Below are 19530 nucleotides of genomic sequence, written 5' to 3' on the forward strand. Positions count from 1 at the left end.
AAAGGTTACAAATTAAATACAGACTAAACAGAGAAAAGAATGGACTAGCGCTCTGGAAAGCACTGGCCGACAATGAAAAGATACTCATGAACCCAAGTCATCCATAAAATACCATCACGAAAAGGACTAAAATAACCTTTGCATACACACACAAACACACACGTATATAAATATATTTGCATATTAATATATACTCTGAGGTAGACCCTGCGGTGTATCTGACTCTTCTGATCATCAGAAAGATCTCAAAGGTTCTGGTGCTCCCTTCTCAAAACGGATGCTGAAGGATTGTGAACTATATTGAGAGAAAGCCACAAATGAAACTTGAATAACTGAGAACCTGTTTTACAATTACAGATTCGAAGAGCTCAAGCTGTTTCTTGTAACAAAAAGTATGAGGAACAATTTGATTACTCTGTGAAAGTATCTCCACAGAGAGAAAAAACTAGGTAGCAAAGAGCTCTTTAATCTAGCTGAGAAAATGAAACAAGAAGCAAAGGTTAGAAGCTAAAGTGACACATATTAAAATTAGAAATTAGGCACACATTTCTACCACAACCAATTAGCAAGTACATTTGTAAGTTCTTTTCCTATTGACGCCTTTTGAAGAGTTCTTTTTTAATCTGAAAAGACACAATTTTATGTGAACTTCTAATCACACTTCCTGCTGCTTCTCTTACAGATTAAAATGTAAGAACTGATTACATAAAATGAACGGCCATCTACTACAGAAGGGACAGGGAGGAGGAATGTCATTTTTTCCTCCCTGTGACAGAAGAACCAGCAACTTGGTAAAATGCCAAATTACAAAAGTTTCACTGGACATACCATAGTTCAAAGGAGGCGACCAATTTATCAGCAGTGTTCCCATAGAAAGAACTTCACTGAGAACAAGTTAGAGAGACTGAAGTTTTGAGCTGCTTAGGATTCGGGGTGTTGCAGTCTTAGAATTTTTAGCTCTAAGTGAGCATCCAACAGGTGTTTTGACTACTTTTTGACTCGGTTATTTGCAAAAACACGAGTGCAAACTCTTAGCGCCTTTTATAAAACACTTTTGCCATTTAATGTAAGTCATTTTCTGTTCTAAATCCAACAAAAGAAACCATAATGAAATGTCTCACCAGTGACTGAACAAACTGAAAAAAAATACAGTCAAGCTTTCAGTAACATTAGGCAGACAACAGATTATATTCTACATTGAAAATTGTAACAAGAATAATAATTGAAGTCAATTGCCAAATCCAAAGTAATGTAATACATGCAAACATTCCAGCTAAAAGGTTTCTAGTCATTTTGCAAGTACTCTTAGAGCCTTAAAATAAGCGGATGAACTAAAAGCACCTTCTTTAAAGAATAGGACAGTAGACAATGTTTTATTAACTGGCCATTTACTTTATTCTAAGCACAGAAAGATGGTTACTAAGGAATTCATGCTATTCTGCAGCTTCCTAATTTTATTTTATCATTGAGGAATCTAAACTAGAGCGAGTTGGCTGAATCGTTTTATTTATTGCAAAATCAATTTTTTCTTCACTAATTTTGGTGTGAGTATCATTGACTAAATTTGTCTTCCTGGTTAAGATAATCTTATTCTAGCACCAACGGTGGGAAAAACAGCCTTTTTCATCTCCCGCCGCAAGACACACATTATATACATATTCTAACCTATTTAGTTTCATCTCTTTTCTTCCTTCTTTTTTCTACAAATTATCCATAGGTGAATTAATATTTGACTATACAACAAAATAAAAGCTAAAATCTGTTGTTTCTGAATCAGGCAAAAGAAAATTTCTTCAACTGTAATTTGTAAAGTAATCTCTAGAAGATATTTTAACTCTGGAAGTTATTTTAATTCTGCAATTTGCTGTCTTTTCACATTTATCTCAATAAATGTGAATTTATTGAGAACATTTTCACAAAGTTTTGGCTCTGTGGTTATTCAGCCATATATTCCACTGGCTTTCTTGAGTTATGCAGTCAATGAACTGTTTGACACAAAAGTCAAACTGTTCACTGTTGCTCAAGTGTTCCTGCCCTGCAGCTGCCTAGTTGTGTGGAGCTTCTGACGCTCCAGATATACCAATAAGCCAACAGTGAATGTCAGTCAATATCCGCCTTAGCAAAAAAATGCATTTATTCTTATACAGAGAAAAAGAACTGCAAAATTGTGGCTTTTTTGCTCTGTCTTCCTCAATGACCTACTTAAAGTCTAAAAATGGGGGGGAACTACACAAAACAGAAAATAGCTAGAGAAGCAAGGTGTACCATTTGTGAAATAATCTTTGTCACTGTCATTTGTCTAGTGTCAGCAAATTACATTAAAACAGTCAAGGAGAAACACAAAAATGTTGTGAACTGTGAGAATAATTTCAAAAACTTTGACATATAGGCATCATGAAAAACATGTGTGTTGTGGGGGGGGAACTGCAATTGGGTTTAAAAACCAGCAGTGGAAGAATGCAATGCACCTTAGCACTTTAGAGTTCCAGAAAGTGCAAGATAATCAAATACTCTGATTTGTAAATTGTTTCAATAAAAATTGTACCAAAATTATATCTTGAAAAATTCAGTTCTTTTCTAATCTACAACTAAATTAGGAAGACTGAATAGGGTGAAATAAAAGATCTTAGTATCTCTTTAAGCGAGTAGTTCTATTGATTAGTACTATGGAGTCAGTACTGATACCTCCATCAAACTCAAAAAATTCATGGTTTTGGGTCCAGAAGCCAGGGTGATGCTTTTGAGTCAGACAAGCTTGGAGATAAAATTACAGACAGCCCAAAACATCTAAGGAGACTACAAACTGAAGAGCAGTCGGTCCTTCTCCAGTGGAGGAGAAAAATATTTCTCACAGCCTAGGAATTGGGTATTTTTTGAACCTGGATACATGCCACAAAAGTCTAGTTTAATATCTGTGACTGTGGAAAGAAATATGCCAGTCTGTTCCAAAAAATAAAAGAAAAAAATTTTAAACAAATCAGTTTCTAGCAGATGACCAAGTTTTCAGCCACCTGGCAAATTACACTTAAGTAGCCAAAGGGGGCAGATTGCTTGTGATAATGGGCCTGCTGATCAGCTCCCCATCAAAGAAATAACTTCTTGGTAAGCCAAGCCTGATGCTCTATCAGAGACATTCTCCAATCTCTCACAATTTCGGTATGCCTGAAAAGGAAGTCTAATAGTTATCACCAGTTAAAGCAGGCTCCAAAGTCAAAGAAAGGTATCTCCATGCTGACATCATCTTCTGCTGTACTAGGGAAGAATATATATGGAACAAGCCTGACCCAATCTGCTGCTGATTACTGCTGTGGGATGAATAACCTCATGGATAGAGTAAGATATACCAAGTTTCCACAAAGAAATTTGCTCGAGGCTCATGACTCACAGCGATGGTACTTACAGCACCAGGTCTTCTGACTTCCTCACTTATAATTATCCACTTTCCATCCATCTGTGGGGAACAGAGGCCATGAATGAGAAATTGAGTCTTGTGGAGTGTTTTAATTCATGACTTCCATAAAAGAGGAACTGTGTTATAAAAGGTTCCTCTCCCTTTCTTTCCTTGATACTGTACTCCCACTGCCTCAGGAAGCAAAACGTATTTGGCTTCCTGCTGATGACAGCAAGAGAGTGTGATATAACACAGAAGTCCTACACTGCATCAGCAAATCGCGTGACCCATTTTTTTTCCTTACTCCTCTCCACTTCCCCCCCCCTCCCCCAGAAATGTGCTTCTAAAACTCATGTTCTCTATATAGGCTTACTGGACAAGCGTATTTTCTCTGCCTAGGGATTTATCGCAGCTGTGTGGAAGAAGATGTACCTGGGACAAAATATGTGAAGAGAAGAGCGATCATGGGAGATGCTGAGGTGCGTGGGAGCCAGTTACAAGGACTTAGTTCTAGGGACTCCCCTCCGGCCTCAGCACACGGGGACAGAGAGGATTTAGAAAATAGGGAAAATGTGAGGTGGGTGTGCGGTGGGTGGCAGACATGGTACTGGGCTGCAGTTCTGGTTTCAGATATGTAGGGGTACAGCGTAAAGATAGAAGAGCTACAGTGAGCCTGGGAGAACAGGGTACAACAAAGAACCAGAGAGAGTTGTTTTAGATGTCAGTGCTGGATCTGAGAGACTGAAGAATAGAAATTCCCTTCGTTTGTTTCATTTCTGTAGAATTTTCGCAGTTGTAAATTATAGGCAACGTTAGATGTAAGCATCATTTGAGTACACTGCAGTAAAGTATATGAAAATGTAATTTCCCGAGGTAATCTTGCCAAAGAAACAGACTTCCTTCTAAAGTGGCAAAAAATCAAAGAAGGTTGAAAACATGTTCAAGGAAGAATAAAATGCTGAAGTAATACAGTCTGAAGGAAACTGTAAGATTAGAAAGGTTTTCCTATGTTCAGAGTTTCAATTTGTACTCCACTTCTTTTGAAGGCATTCAGCTCCATTTTCCGCTTTCAATACATTTTGACTAGAAACATAAATCAGGTGACAGAAACAAACTGAAGTAAGCTGAGACTTGGATTTTATAGCAATATTGATAAAAGCAGTGGGCATTTCTGTGGAACATTGGCATTTGGCCTGGGAGACAGTATTCTGAGAGATTTCTCATATTCTTCATACATCTAAAGACATATTGTTGTGCTGCAAGTAATAAATGCGGAAAGAGGAAAGAAAAAAAAAAGAAAGAAAAGGTTCTCCCCATGGAAACCACAAAATAACAATTTTTCTTACAATATTCCAAGGGTGTAACTTGCTGAAGACTGGGTATGCCTGAGAGCCATGATAAGTTTAAAGGAGAAATATATAAGGGAAGATAAAGTAATGCCTTTATAGATCTCTCTGGGCAGTTCCTATCATGCAGCAGGGGCTGTGTAGGAAAATCTTGCGGTGGCATTTATGTCAGTTTAACCGGCAAAGCGGAAGCTGAATTACATAGTACGAAGGGTGAAGTTATTCAAGGAAGGTCATAATTTAAAAAAAAAATAAAAATACTTAAACCAAAAAGCATGTTAAGTATTTTGAACTACTAGGTTTTGTTTGCTTCTTTTTAAGCTTATTCTCTTTCCTTTATGTCATCCAATGCTGGAATACCCGTATTTACTAACCATATAAAATAGAACTATCAGGAACAGATATTTCTTCCCCCTAAGTCGTTATCAACTGCACCAGAATCATCCTCACAGGCCTTTGTGTAGCCCATTCATAAAAAAACTCCAGTGATGAATATTCCACAACAGCTCTCTTCAGTCTACCCCAGCTCTTAGTCAGAAAATATTTCCTAATGTCTACAAATCCCTTGTTGCAACATTATCTCATTATTTCTTGTCATTGGATGAAGGTAGAGGATTATTTCCTTCCTCCTCAGGCCATGTCTTCTAGACCTCTGATCACTCTCTGTACTTTTCTCTACAGCCTCTTCAGCTGGTCAGTATTTTGTTTGAAATGCAATAACTCAAACCAGGATACCAGATGTTTGGATTTTTTTATTTTCCCCCTTCCCCCCCCCCCCCCAACAATATGAATTTGGCAACTCGTGTTCCCTTCAATAAAACATCCCACTTTTTTTCCGGCAACTTTTGCCTAGCTAGCCAGTTTCTATCTTTCATTGCTCAGCTGATTATTCTTACTGAAGTGCAGTAATTTGCATTTGTCCTGCTTGAACTGCATCCTGCTTTTCAGACCAAATCGCCAATTAACGAGATTGTTTTAGATCTTAAACCTCTCCTCCAAAGTGCTTGCAGATATGCCCCCATCCATTTTCACTTTATATAAAAGAATGCATCATCTTACACTATTCTGAGATTATTATCCCTGACTTCCTTTGGTTTAATAAGTACCGTGCAAGAATTTTTCACTTCACCACACTGAGGTATTAGTTTCCACCACAATTCTGCATTTTGGGGGGCTTAATGTAGATACAGTTGCAATTAACATATTTTGGCTGCTAGTGTAAGGAATAACATTAAACCTTCAACCAATAACTTTTAGCTCTTCCACTGGAAAAATGCAAAATAGGTAGAGATTCAGATTTGAATGTAATAAAAACTTGCTCAAAGTTTCCAGACAGAAGAAAACTTGGTTTTTCCTAATACCATCTAGAACATACATCTGGATTTTCAAGAAGCAGAGTTACAGTGCAGAAAGGAAAAATATGAAAAACAAAATATACTGAATAATAAATCAGGTGTATATTGAAAGGGAAAGAGAACAAGAGCACAGCAAAGCCTTGTTTTAATTGTCTAATATAAACATTTACATTTTGCAGGATTAATGGATTAAGCTACTTTAGCATGAAGGAAAAAAATTGCTGTTTATGACCCAATGTTAGACAACACTACATGGATTAATCTGGTTTTCTCTGAAGGTAAAGCTGTATTTAGTAATGGATTTAAGAGATATGTACAGAAGTTTCTTATTTAATTTTATTAGCACACGAACTCTAAAAAAATTTGGTACACATGTATGTGCATAACCTTTTATAAATGGCATTTCCACTCCAGTACTGCATGGTATTACTTTTTCTTTTTTTTTTTTAAGAGAGAGGAAAAGTACCCTGTGCCAACAGAAAATGTAGTGAGATAATCTTCCTAATATTGTGCTTGAATGCAGTAACTGGATTCCTAATGGCAAAGTGATGATATGTGAACACCAATTAAGATGCGAATGAGCAAACTCATGCTGAGAAAACCCAAAACACTTATAGGCCATAACCCCATCCTGGGCTTCAGGCTATCTTCTCTCTGTATCTTACTGCTTCTTTGTGAGACAGCACTCAGCAAATAAAAAGGGCAATATAATTTCTGTGTTGGGTTTGATAGAAAATTTGGAAGTGCTATGTAATACTCCAGATATATTCTGTGGTGTAAAAGGGAATTATTGAAGTGTAACAGCTCAGAATTTGAAGACAAATAAGCAAGTTTTGTCAACAGACTGGAACACTGAGTTTACCTTTGAGCTTTGTCTACATAATCCTTACATTTTATGCTGCATTTGTTGAATACAATGCCTTGCCACGACCCAAACAATTAGTCTGGAAGAATTAGTTTGGAACTTGTATCGGTTTCAGTTAGACAGAATCAAAATAAGAATGCTGCATAAACATCATTATAAATTTGGTTGTACTATAGAAATAATTAATTTTATTTTTTTAGTGTAGTGTAGGAGTAGCATACTGTAAAAACAACACTTGTAGCACAACAAAAACATAAAATAAAATGAATTGAGCAGAAATTTTAACAATACAAATAATGCTATTGTCCAAAAGAAAGAGATCTGAGAACACATACATACTTGATGTTTTATTTTAATTCTAGTAAAGCATAAAGAACTTCAGTATCTGGAAATCTACACAGGAAAAGTGATCACTCAGGTGTCACTGCACCATTGCTCAGTTCTAGGGTTCAGACTTTAGTTTTCCAAATGACTTGTACTGAATCTCAGATTTTTTACCATATACCAGCTTACTAAGAAACTAAAAATGGACTGCATGTATGGACTACACAAAGAGATTTTTGTGTTCTTGATTTCAGGGTTTTGGAGAGCAGAGATAAAGAAGTTTTAGTAAAAAGATGTGTAGTGAAAAAGCCATGAAAATTCAAAAACATGATCTGGAAATTTGGCTTATTTTTTCCGGAAAATATAAGGCAGGTCTAATAAAATTTAGAAGAAATAAACCCTTGTCCTTTGTAATTTAGTGTTAATGAAATACAGGTAGCGACTGAATGCTCAGAAGAGCAAAAGCAGTAGTATTTTTACGCACAGATAAACAGCCCAAGATCTTTCATCGGACCACCTAATACAATGGAAAAAGTGAAGAAATTTTTGGAAAGCACACAGTGGATTTTATATATTACATATTCTGAATTATATAGTATTCACCAGAACATTCTGCCACGTAGAAGAATCTGTTAATTTATGCCTTTGGGCCATCCACAGGGACTGAACTGGGGACCTGCAGACCCCAACCCGAGTCTACTGCTACAGTCTGAGCTTCAGAGCCAAGTCTCTGCAGCTTGAATCTGTAACAGCTTGACTCCGCTTGTCATTGACACGGACAAAAAACTTGTACTACACCTGAACCAAAAGTTTAGACTTGTAGGCTTGGTGCAACACAAAATAACTGTAGAACAACTGCTTTCTGGTTTTTAAGCTTTATGTTCTCCATTTTCTTTCAAATGATTTCAAATTATCTTTACTCTTACAGTTAAAAATAATAAGATTTTATACATTGTATTTATTTTGGTTCTCAATCTCCTATTTATTTACCTTTATGAAGTATTACCCATATACCGCCAAAAAAAGGGTCATGAAAGTGATCCTGTGAGCTCCTTCAGACAAGGACTATAAACTGTATTTAGCCAAATTCTAACAATAGTTGTATAGCAATGTATAGTAAGTCGTTATTTTTCAAAGGAAATGAAATTATTGTCCCTTTTACTGGAAACCAAATTATTTGTTTATAAAAATTAAAAGGGAACTTCTTCACTTGTGCCCCTGAGAATGCTGCTTTTCTTCAGATTAGTTCAATGGTTCAGATAATAAATGAATAATAAAATCACCACCATGCATGATATTTTTAATTAGGGAATATATTACAACTCCTAAATTATATTTTCAGGCAGCAAATATAGTGCTCTGGATTTCTGCCTAGAATACTATTACCATTTGAAAATACTTTCTATTAGATTTTAGAAGGACAGGGGGGTTGATTTTCCAAATGAAACATGCAATGTCTTTTTGACAAAGGAATGTCCTACACATCTAATTTTTAAATCTTTGTGCAACTGAATTCTTTTGAAAAAGTCAGCAGGAAGTTGGGCTTCACAACAGATGCAATCAAATTCAAGCCACAGTTGCTATTTGTATACTATACGCATGCACCCGTGAAAGGTGCTATAGAACATTCAGCTGATTTTGGGACGGCTACACTACTTTCAGAAATGCAATATATCTCTTCCACAAAACCTTGGCCAAAATAATAAGGGAGAAAATTAATTACTCTGCTCGTACCTACTAAAAAATCTGCAACCCATTTGAAAATGCGCTTATGGCACTTGCAAACATTGCTTCATTTCGTTAATGTTTCAGTCAGAGACTTTGAGATCACTCCATTTTTCCAGATATTTAATGTCTTAGGGAACAATTGGATTATTCTCAATGTCACAGGTTTATTTCACCCATTTACCTTATTTACTCATATTAAGCTGGTAACATAAATGAGACTAAAGCATAATTTATGACTGCCTTAGGCATATCGTCTTGAAAGGCATTCAGTCTCAACCTGTAAACATCAGGGGAGTCACAATTCATCTCTTCCCTGGTAACTTTACACCAGCGGCTAATCACGCTCCCTTTTATAAATCCGTGTGCCTGGTGGGGATATGTCTGCGTTCATGCCCTGAGCACACATCGTGCCCTTCTCCACTATACTGAACTCCTTTAATAGGCATAGTCCTTTATCCGTGTAGGAAGTTACTCTGCATTCTATCAAGTCAAGTCTCATTTTTTCGTTTGTTTGTTAAATTCAACAGGCCAAGCTCATTCAGACTTTCACTGGGGGGTATTTTTCAAGATGCTCCTCTTTCAAGATACTTGAGCTAGTGCAGGTGTTAGAAGCAGTGTTGTTCTGTTATTTAAGATCACAAAAACAGCCGCAGCAGATCAGAGAAAGAATGGGTCATCGTAAGAGGATGCTTGAGGACACCATATAAAGACAGGACAAGTATTTAAGGATAATTTCTTCAATTCGCCTTCCTGGAGAAGTGACACTGATTATATATGTCCTCTCTTTTATTCAGTTACTGTTCATGAGAGGATTTTTATGCTTAAAGGTTTTAAGAACCTTTGCTGAAGGACCTCATCAAAAGTGTTTCAAATGGGCCCATTAGAGACTTTTGAGAGCTGCCTCTGGTTGCCTTACCTAGCACTGCGCCTCACCAGAATTACAGACCTTGCACAGAAACTTCCCCCATGTTCTGGCTCTCCTCTGTCTTCCACCCCCCGCCTTCCAGCACCTTTCCGCAGATTCTGGGCCTTGGAACAGCATGTGGTGTCATGTCCACCCTACACCGACGTGAAATCGTCTAACCTATGCTTGGAGCTGATTGGGCTTGGGAAGCATTTCAAGTACAGTTAATTTCTCTTGAAATATATAGAAGGTGAAAACTGTGTGATAAATTACAATGGAATAAAAGATGAATTTGCACATGGTTAGAAATACTTCTGCAGGCTACTAATGATACTGCTGTCATCCAACAGTATGGCTATTACAGAGCTGTTCAAAAACTTTCATACAATATTCCAGCACAATTATTTGGACAAGGGTGCATTACAATGCATAAATGATCTTTTTACATGTGAATAAAGAGTTAGAGCTGGCTAGATTGTTTGGTTCCAATGTGGCTAAAATATAATTATTTCACTCGCAGAAAGATTCCTATTGTGTTCCCCATAACTATGTGATACATTTTCAACGCTCAATGTGGCATCTGCGTGCAGAGCACTCCTAAACAGTAATTGTTGGTATAATTCTCACACATAGCCTGTATACGTATCACAAGCATGAGTGGATTCACTTGCTGAGGCAGAGCATTTCCTTTCCTTGCTGGAAACTGGAGGAAAAAGGAGACATAAAATCTCTGTTGAGTGTGCTACAGAATGCAAGTGGCTCAGTGCAACGCCAGAAAAGAATATTTTTGATGACATGGCTGCAAAAGCTCTAACACTGCCCCTTATTTTTATGACTAGCCTATGGGTGGCGTTCCTCAGGGGTCAGTATTGTGCCCAGTGCTGTTTAATATAATTATATTATATCGGAGACATGTCGGAGACATGGACAGTGGCATCAAGTGCACCTTCAGCAAGTTTGCTGATGATGCCAAGCTGTGTGGAACAGTTGACACGCTGGAGGCAAGGGACACCATCCAGAGGGACCCGGACAGGCTTGAGAGGTGCACCAATGTGAACCTTATGAAGTTCAACAAAGCTAAGTGCAAGGTCCTTGCCCTAGTTTGACAGTCCTGCACACGGGTTAGGGCAATGCCAAGCACAAATACAGGCTGGACAGAGAATGGACTAAGAGAAGCCCTCAGGAGAAAGACTTGGGGGTGGTGGTGGATGAGAAGCTGGACATGACTGACAATGTGCACTTGCAGCCCAGCAAGCCAACTGCATCCTGGGCTGCATCAAAAGCAGTGTGGCCAGCAGGGCGAGGGAGGGGATCCTGCCCCTCTACGCCTCTCTGGTGAGACCCCACCTGGAGTACTGCCTCCAGCTCTGGAGCCCCCAACATAAGAAGGACATGGACCTGTTGGAGCGGGTCCAGAGGAGGCCACAAAAAATGATCAGAAGGCTGGAGCACCTCTGCTATGAGGACAGGCTGAGAGAGTTGGCGTTGTTCAGCCTGGAGAAGAGAAGGCTCCAGAGAGACCTTATAGCCCCTTCCAGTCCCTAAATGGGGCCTACAGGAAAGATGGGGAGGGACTTTTTACAAGGGAATGTGGTAATAGGATGAGAGGTAATAGTTTTAAACTGGAAGAGGAGAGATTTAGGTGAGATATTAGGAAGAAATTCTTTACTGTGAGGGTGGTGAGGCACTGGAACAGGTTGCCCAGGGAAGTTGTGGCTGCCCCATCCCTGGAGGTGTTCAAGGCCAGGATGGATGGAGCTTTGAGCAGCCTGGTCTAGTGGGAGGTGTCCCTGCCCATGGCAGGGAGGTTGGAACTAGATGATCTTTAAGGTCCCTTCCAACCCAAGCCATTCTCTGATTCTGTGATTTTCTTCCATCCACTCTAAGTACTGATAAGCTGTAAAATATATGCCTGTGCTTGATTTTCTGAGTTGAAGCTTAATCTTCTGAGGTAAGCTAGCAGCAAGGGAGAATACGTCCTCCATATACGCCAATTCCCCATCACCTTGTTAAGGAAGACTGAGCCACCTTCAAGCAGAGAGGGAAGATAGTTCCAAGGACCCAAGCCAGAGAAAGCAGCAACAGGGACTGCCTTTCTTTACAGGTACCATAAAGGGAAAATAATATGACCTGAGACGTCGTTGTGTTTTTCAGCAGAGCTTTTACAATGTAGAAGGGAAGGGTCTCCACATCAGAGCTGGCTGAAGAGACATGGGCACCACACCACCGGGGGAGATTGCTGCGGCAGAGCCAGAGGTGCCCCCCAACGCCTTCCCTGGGGCATGGGTCGCTTAGTCCCTGTCACTCCTGCTGAGCGGGTGCGAAACCAACCCCTCTGCCTCTTCGGGAAAACATTGGCCAAAGAAAGATTCAATTAGAAGATCCTTACCATGATTAATTGCTATGTCAGTTACTAGAAACTAAGGTGTCCTTGCCCATTATTGTTGAGACCTTTGAATTCTGACGCCTATTGTCTTTGTTGTTACGCTCTTGGCTACAAAATGCCCATTATCACACACACACACACACACTGCTGCAGTAATTAGACCCACATGCTGCCCTGCTTCTATGTGTTGATTGAACTTCTGCTGCCATTAATGAGGGTTTGTGGTAAAGAAAGCCACTAGACAGCAACAAGGTCAATGAGCACAAATCTGGTACCTATCTCTCCAATCATGACATAGGAAAGATTTTCCCACCTGCTTCTGTGAATATTTCTTCTGTTGCAACCATGTCACAATACAAGCCTCATATTTTCAAGTCTTGAAAATGATTCATCTAAAAATTTCAGCCAAATTTTCCTCATTTGACTGAAATTAATGAGATTTTTCTGATGAGCGCTTATAGAATCTGATGCAAACCAACACAGACTAATTCTACAATAGCATACCTTTTAAAGCACTGTTGTCATAAAGAACTTTAAAAACAAAAAATAAGAAAAAAAAAGAAACATTATAGAGGGCTATAAAAGCTGTACACACATATGGCTCTATACGTACACAGATACACTTTTTAATGCACAAACTACTTAGAAAATGGTTGAGGAATTATACTTAGAGGAACAGCCGAATTCAAAGAGAAAGATGGCTTTGGTTCAGCTAATACAGTACACTATATCAGCAAACTGGCCAGCAAAACACTTTTTCTTTGGGATGTTTTTCAGAAAACTACTGAAAGACCACAAAGCTAACTCAGAAGAGGCAAGGTAAAAAAGCAATGGAAAATACAAATAAAGAGAATCAAAGATCTTGTACTATCCTTATTATGTTCAGTTCTCTTTATCCATATCAGCTGTAAGCTATTGAAGGAAAGTCTTTTTTTCTGCTTGTGTATTTGTAAAACAGCACACGATCTTCCCTTCTAATTGTGCAGATAAAGCAGATGTCTTATGCAGATCTTGCCGGTTTTAGAGAAGACAGGAAACAAAAGTCTTTCCCAGAAGCAAATTTTAGATTTCCTAAAAACGTGATGCAATTTATTAGCTTTAACATCAATTTCTGTGCCAAAGAAGCCTCAGCAGTGGAGGCAGAAAGCAGGCAAGGCAGCCAATGACTTAGAGACGCATCTCTTTACCATAACCTCAGTCACAGCGGAGGCATGACCAACCTGATGGTCACTTCAGATGGGTCTGCTTCTTCCATATTGCTTCTATAAGCAGGCATGCATATATCCCACAGACGGAAGAACTGGAGGAAGACTCGGCACTGATACCTTGTGGATATGAACTGGCAATGTGCACTCACAGCCCAGAAGCTGTGGATCCTGGGCTGCATCAAAAGCAGCGTGGCCAGCAGGGCGAGGGAGGTGATTCTCGCCCTCTACTCTGGTCTCGTGAGACCCCGTGTGCAGTGCTGCATCCAGCTCTGGAGCCCTCAGCACAGGAAAGACACGGACCTGCTGGAGCGGGTCCAGAGGAGGGCCACAAAAATGATCAGAGGGCTGGAGCCCCTCTGCTGTGAGGACAGGCTGAGAGAGTTGGGGTTGTTCAGCCTGGAGAAGAGAAGGCTCCAGGGAGAATTTATTGCAGCCTTTCAGTACTTAAAAGGGGGCTCATAAGAAAGATGGGGACAAACATTTTAGCAGGGCCTGCTGCGATAGGACAAGGGGTAATGGCTTTAAACTAAAAGAACATAGATTCAGACTAGATTTAAGGAAGAATTTTTTTACAATGAGGGTGGTAAGACACTGGCCCATGTTGCCCAGAGAGGTGGTAGATGACCTGTCCCTGGAATCATTCAAGGTCAGGTTGGACGGGGCTCTGAGCAACCTGATCTAGTTGAAGATGTCCCTGCTCATTGCAGGGTGGTTTGGACTAGATGACCTTCAATGGTCCCTTGCAGCCTACACTATTCTATGATTATATGATATGGTATTTTGCCCCCAACTATTTTTTTTCACTGATACTTTGCTGGAGTATTAATTATTGGACCTAGCTAGTGATAGTCTTTCAAAATGACAGTTCAGAAAAGTTTCAAGACCAATGCTGTTGATAAAACTACAGTTTTCCTGAATTCATTATATTTTAAATCACACCTGAAATCAGGTTTTCTGTACTGCTTTCCAGGAGTCAATGGGTAATTATATTATCTTCCATAAATCTTATTCTTCCATGTGACTTGAAAGGTCCAGAGCTATTTTCTTTGTAAGGCTGATAGTCAAAGCAGATGTCTAGAAAATAATACTTTTCTTAATTTACCCTATGACCATGAACAGAAATATCTTCTCTACCAGCCTATGTGGGTATTTGCTCACATAATAAATCTAATCATAGCATATTCAGCACAAAAACCGTAACAAAAACCATCAAGTGAAAGCGGGTTCCTCCCTTTATCATCGACACCAGATTCCATGAAACACAAATAAAAATACACTTGGAGCTCATACCAGGCGTTTTAATAATAATAATATTCAAAAAAAATTAAGTTCCATAGATTTATTCCTTCACACAGCCTTGCCAAAATTGTTGGCACTTGGTCAGAAACATCCATTTAGCCATGATCCCAAGAGCACTGAGACGGCTTCACTGTCATCTCCGTATTTTGCTTTCCGCTGTGCCCTTAGCCACTTTAAATGTTACAGGCCATCAGTTCCGATACGGCAAAGTGTAAAAATGGGAAAACGGGCCCACCTTCTAACCTCTCAGGCCATAGACAATGTACGTTGGCTGAGCTGACATTTACATTTTCAACTCATCAGCATCACCGGACAAATAGCCCGGTGAGAGAGATGTTTTAACACTAGGAAGGCAAGCGTAGAATTTTGAGTGGAAGACTCTTTCGCTGTGTCCTGTCCTTCCCCTAGAAACTCTCTTTCTCTACCCAGTGACCAGTAACAAGCAGACCTATACCCTACAAAAAAATACGCATGTGCCTAAGTTCCTGAATAAGTGAACAAAAGAATTCAAGATCTCACAGGTTAGAAAGAAACAACAAGGCTGTAATGTATGCAAACCACATCCCTCAATGCATATTTTTAGGTGTATACTGATTGACTTGTCTCAGTGTTTAAAATTAAGTTGCCTTTAGGCAGTCAGGTCTCTTTCCAGAGCTACTGATGATGATATTATTAACCTTTGGTATTGAAATTCTGTTAGTAGCACCTGATTTATCCCCGTAAACAGCACTGCCATCTCATTCTTAGCCTTGGCCTGTGAAAAATTTACAGCTTTGGGATTTTCATTTGTTTGTTTTTTCAGAAGAAGGTACCAATAAAAGCAAACTACCCATCAAACTGATCCTGATACAGACTGTATATGAGGGATGCATTATAATTTTGCCTCTCTTTTAAAAGGTACGTTTTTTTAAAGTTTTTTTTCTTTTTTTTTTTAAAAAAAGCTATTTTAATTGGCCCTAGATTAAAATAGAATAAATTGAGCAGACAGGCAATTCTTCCTCCTCCAGTCTCCTCTTCCCCTGAAAGGTTCACAGAAATTATTTTTTAAATAAAAAACAGGGAATGTGTCTATCATTAGACTTAATTGTGATACAACTTGTACTGCTATAAGGATTATTTTTATTGAAGTGTAACAACAATCACAAAGACATCCGTATTTATCCCAGTTCAACCTTCGGATACAGGCATCTCTCGGCTCCCTGTGAGATGAACAGCTGAATCCCATGTATTCTGACTGAGGCAGTTCAGAAAGTCAATAAGCAGGATTTCTTTGCCATATGGGAATATAGCATTTACTTCTCTTCGTTCAAATCACATTTTTGTAACTACTTCTGAGCAGGCGTTTAGGACACAAACCTTATTAATATTAAAATGAGGAGAGGCCTGGTTCTTGGAAGGTATGGTCCTGTTTACTTGCAGTTGACACGGTGTTTTACATGAACAATTTGACTTTTTACAAGTTTCCAACAGCAGTAAACTTCATTCCTGCTGACAGCAGAAGTAATTGCTGTGTGCAGAATAAAACTGATTGTTTTAAAAGTTTAACTCTGTTTTCTTGTTTCATGTTTTGAGCTCTAAGGTTACATTTAAATCTGTTTCAGGTAAATTCTTTCACAAAGAACAATTATTTCTACGTTACTGGGGTAAAAATACATAAGAGTGAACACCAAACCATTGCAACGTAAGGGAAATTGGGCTTTTATCTGAAGTGGAAATAGGTATTTAACTTCCTCACGCAGTAAATATTCTTTTCATAGCTAAACTTGCACAATTTATTATTTTTTTTTTAGTTTACACGACCAGAAGAAAAAAAAAACATTTAGGCAATTTTAGACCTCTTTATGTAAACCAGACATCTAATGATAATAATAAAAGAAGCAAGAAACAAAACTGCCATCATAACCTTCTGCAGCAAGCAGACAATTTGTGTAAAACGTGTACCAGCCCTCTGCCCTTACGCCACGATCCTTGGGCCAAATCCTGGAATAATGTGAACAGCAGCAACTCAGGGCATACACGCACTCTGAAAAATATTTTATGCAAAAGGAGCACTTAACACTGTGGTTCCACGCTTCTGTTTTGTGAGTGGTGATCCCATTTAAGATGCTCCAGCTACCAGCTGCCCACCGCCAGCCCTCCACCAGAGCTCCCTGCCTCTGCGCTGCGGTTGATTCAGCTCCGCTTTACTTTGGATCTTGGTTTAAAAGTGTTTGTGCCCCCTAAAATTAAAATTTGTCGCACTTTATCATTTAAGCACGCTCAATCGGTGCACCTTGCTGGCAGGTGAGGTAAGAGGGAGAGAAAAGCACAGAACTGTATTGAACTGACTTGGGTAAGAGAGTGGACGGCACCTACATTGGCTCACGTTGTGCTACCGGCTTCTTCCAGTAGACTTGCATCCTGTCATCCTCTCCTGCTCCCTTCCTCTTCGTGTTACTGGTTTTATCTGGGGGCAGTCACATGAAGATGCAGGAAGCATCTACATATCAATGTTATAGACTATTTTGGCATTGTGATAAATTATTTAAAAATCCATACTTTAAAATGTAAATGAGTCATCTTAGGCACGTAGACAAAGATGTGATCATAGAGGCATAGAAATTGCAATTTAAGTAGACCTACTTAAGTAGTTTTAAAGAAAAATCACAGCAGCATCGTAAGACAAATATAAGTCTACTTATTTTATTAGTTTTAAGAGCAGACTTACACTATCTTCTCCACAGAGGTAAACAATATTGATACCTGTAATTGCTAGTCTCTGCTATTATCGTTAGCTCTTTATTAAAGGGTGAGGTAGCAAAAAAATTATTTGGCATTATGAGAAACAGAAAAGTACACCTGTTCAACAGAAGAGGACAGGTTTTCCCTAAAATAATATCCAGTAAAGCTAAGTGACATGGGTCCCAACCATAGATTTAGGGGAAATTTGCAGTCCCCAGAAGCGCAAGTTTTGATCCTACACTTAGATCAGAAAACTATAAAACACATCGCGTACCAATTCGGTGCTAACATCCCATTGGGACAGTAAGACAGTATCTGCCTTAACATCATCCAACTCATACTGACAACAGCAACATTAGCTGCTTTCATAGGTTCTCAGATCCTTCTGCTTCCATCCCCTCCTATGCAAGCCATGTCCACAGACACAGGCTTCCTACAAATTTTCTGAGTAGCCATTTGAGTTTTCTAGCACTTAGAGAAAGAAATTTCACCTTTTTTCTTTCCACGTGCATTTAAATGTTACACATGCCACACACACATTCATAGGATCATAGAATGGTTTGGGTTGGAAGGGACCTTAAAGATCACCTAGTTCCAGCCCCCTGCCCTGGGCAGGGACACCTCCCACTAGACCAGGCTGCTCAAAGCCCCGTCCAGCCTGGCCTTGAACACCTCCAGGGATGGGGCAGCCACAGCTCCTCTGGGCAACCTGGGCCAGGGGCTCACCACCCTCACAGGAAAGAATTTCTTCCTAATCTCTAATCTGAATCTCCCCTCTTCCAGTTTAAAACTGTCACTCCTCATCCTATCACTCCACTCCCCGATCAAGAGTCCCTCCCCAGCTTTCCTGTAGGCCCCCTCTAGGTACTGGAACATTGTTTGTTGAACTGTAATATTAGCACAAAACAGCCAGTTATCCTATACTTTTTAAAAATTAGAAAACTTAGTGCTGAATCTGTGAACGATTAAGATACGTCAGTGAGGCATCAGCACGAGCAACAGTGCATCAGCCACGCGGCCGTTCGACGCGGTTTGCCACCAGCTCAGCACACGACCGCTGCGCTGTCGTTTGGTGTTGCCCCGCTCAGCCTTCCCTTCCGACTTGAAATCTTTACGCTCCACTTTGGCCATTCTAAAACTGTGTTGGCAAGCTCCGGATGTCTATTGCAAAATAACAGCACTGTAATCTGATGCAGCAGCATATGCCCAAATGAATTTTACTCGATATAATCCATAATTCTTGACATACCAGGTGCTGGGCTTCAGCGCAGCCTTCCTAGGCGCTCCCTCCTTGCTCTGCTCATCATCCTGCAGTTTGCTGCCTAGTAGATATATTCATTCATTGATCACGGCTTACAAAAGTCCAAGTTCAATAGGACAGACAGCACCTTGGCAAAGGGTGCCTTCTGTTTTGTGCCTGTCAGCAGTATGATGGAAATTTTATCCCGAGACACAGAGACGCTACTCACATACCCGTAATTTTATTAAGCAATAGCGCAAGTGGTCTCGGTAGACTGGGTAGATGGCATATTTACACGAATAGTGAATATTATCTACCTCATCTAAATTAATACTGAACAAAATAGGGAGCTTAACTAGGTAGAGGTCTCTTCTGGGCAAATAGATCATTTTCCAATCACATACTCACTTGCACCTCATAATGAGTTGGGGGAGAACCGAAGGAAGGCAGGAGATCAATTCTAAAAATAGTATCTCGCTCCCCTGCAAACAAGATATACTTACAGAAATGAGAATGTCAATGCCAGTATTGGGGAAACAGCACACGCTAACTAACTTGTTAGTCTCTGAAGAATGATATTCTTCTGCCAACTTTTTCAGGAAAATCTAATAAAACATTGATGAAATGGAATTATAATTTTCCCTGCATGAAGATGAAGTGGGAACAAGAGTCTACGCGATAGGCAGGTTTTGCATTCATCTCATGTCTGCTCAACTGCAGAAGTCCTTGGGAAATGGCATGTAGAATATTTCTAAACTGAAGT

General features: G+C 39.5%; 1 protein-coding gene across 5 annotated transcripts in view; it reads right to left on the reverse strand.

The window, feature by feature from the left end:
- SGCZ (sarcoglycan zeta) overlaps window positions 1-19530 on the reverse strand; it is a 494345-nt gene that overhangs the window by 465500 nt on the left and 9315 nt on the right. For 3 of the 5 annotated variants that reach the window (XR_010071324.1, XM_063336639.1, XM_063336640.1), the window contains exon 2: window positions 3401-3451. The exons of the other annotated variants lie outside the window; for them this stretch is intronic. Coding sequence is in view for 2 of the 3 variants with exons in the window: in XM_063336639.1 (XP_063192709.1) it covers window positions 3401-3451 (51 nt within the window). In the remaining variant the exon portion in view is untranslated. The remainder of the gene's footprint in view (window positions 1-3400; window positions 3452-19530) is intronic. 5 annotated transcript variants of the gene reach the window in all.

This window comes from Chroicocephalus ridibundus, chromosome 5 (genome assembly GCF_963924245.1).
Source record: "Chroicocephalus ridibundus chromosome 5, bChrRid1.1, whole genome shotgun sequence".
Lineage (NCBI taxonomy): Eukaryota > Metazoa > Chordata > Aves > Charadriiformes > Laridae > Chroicocephalus > Chroicocephalus ridibundus.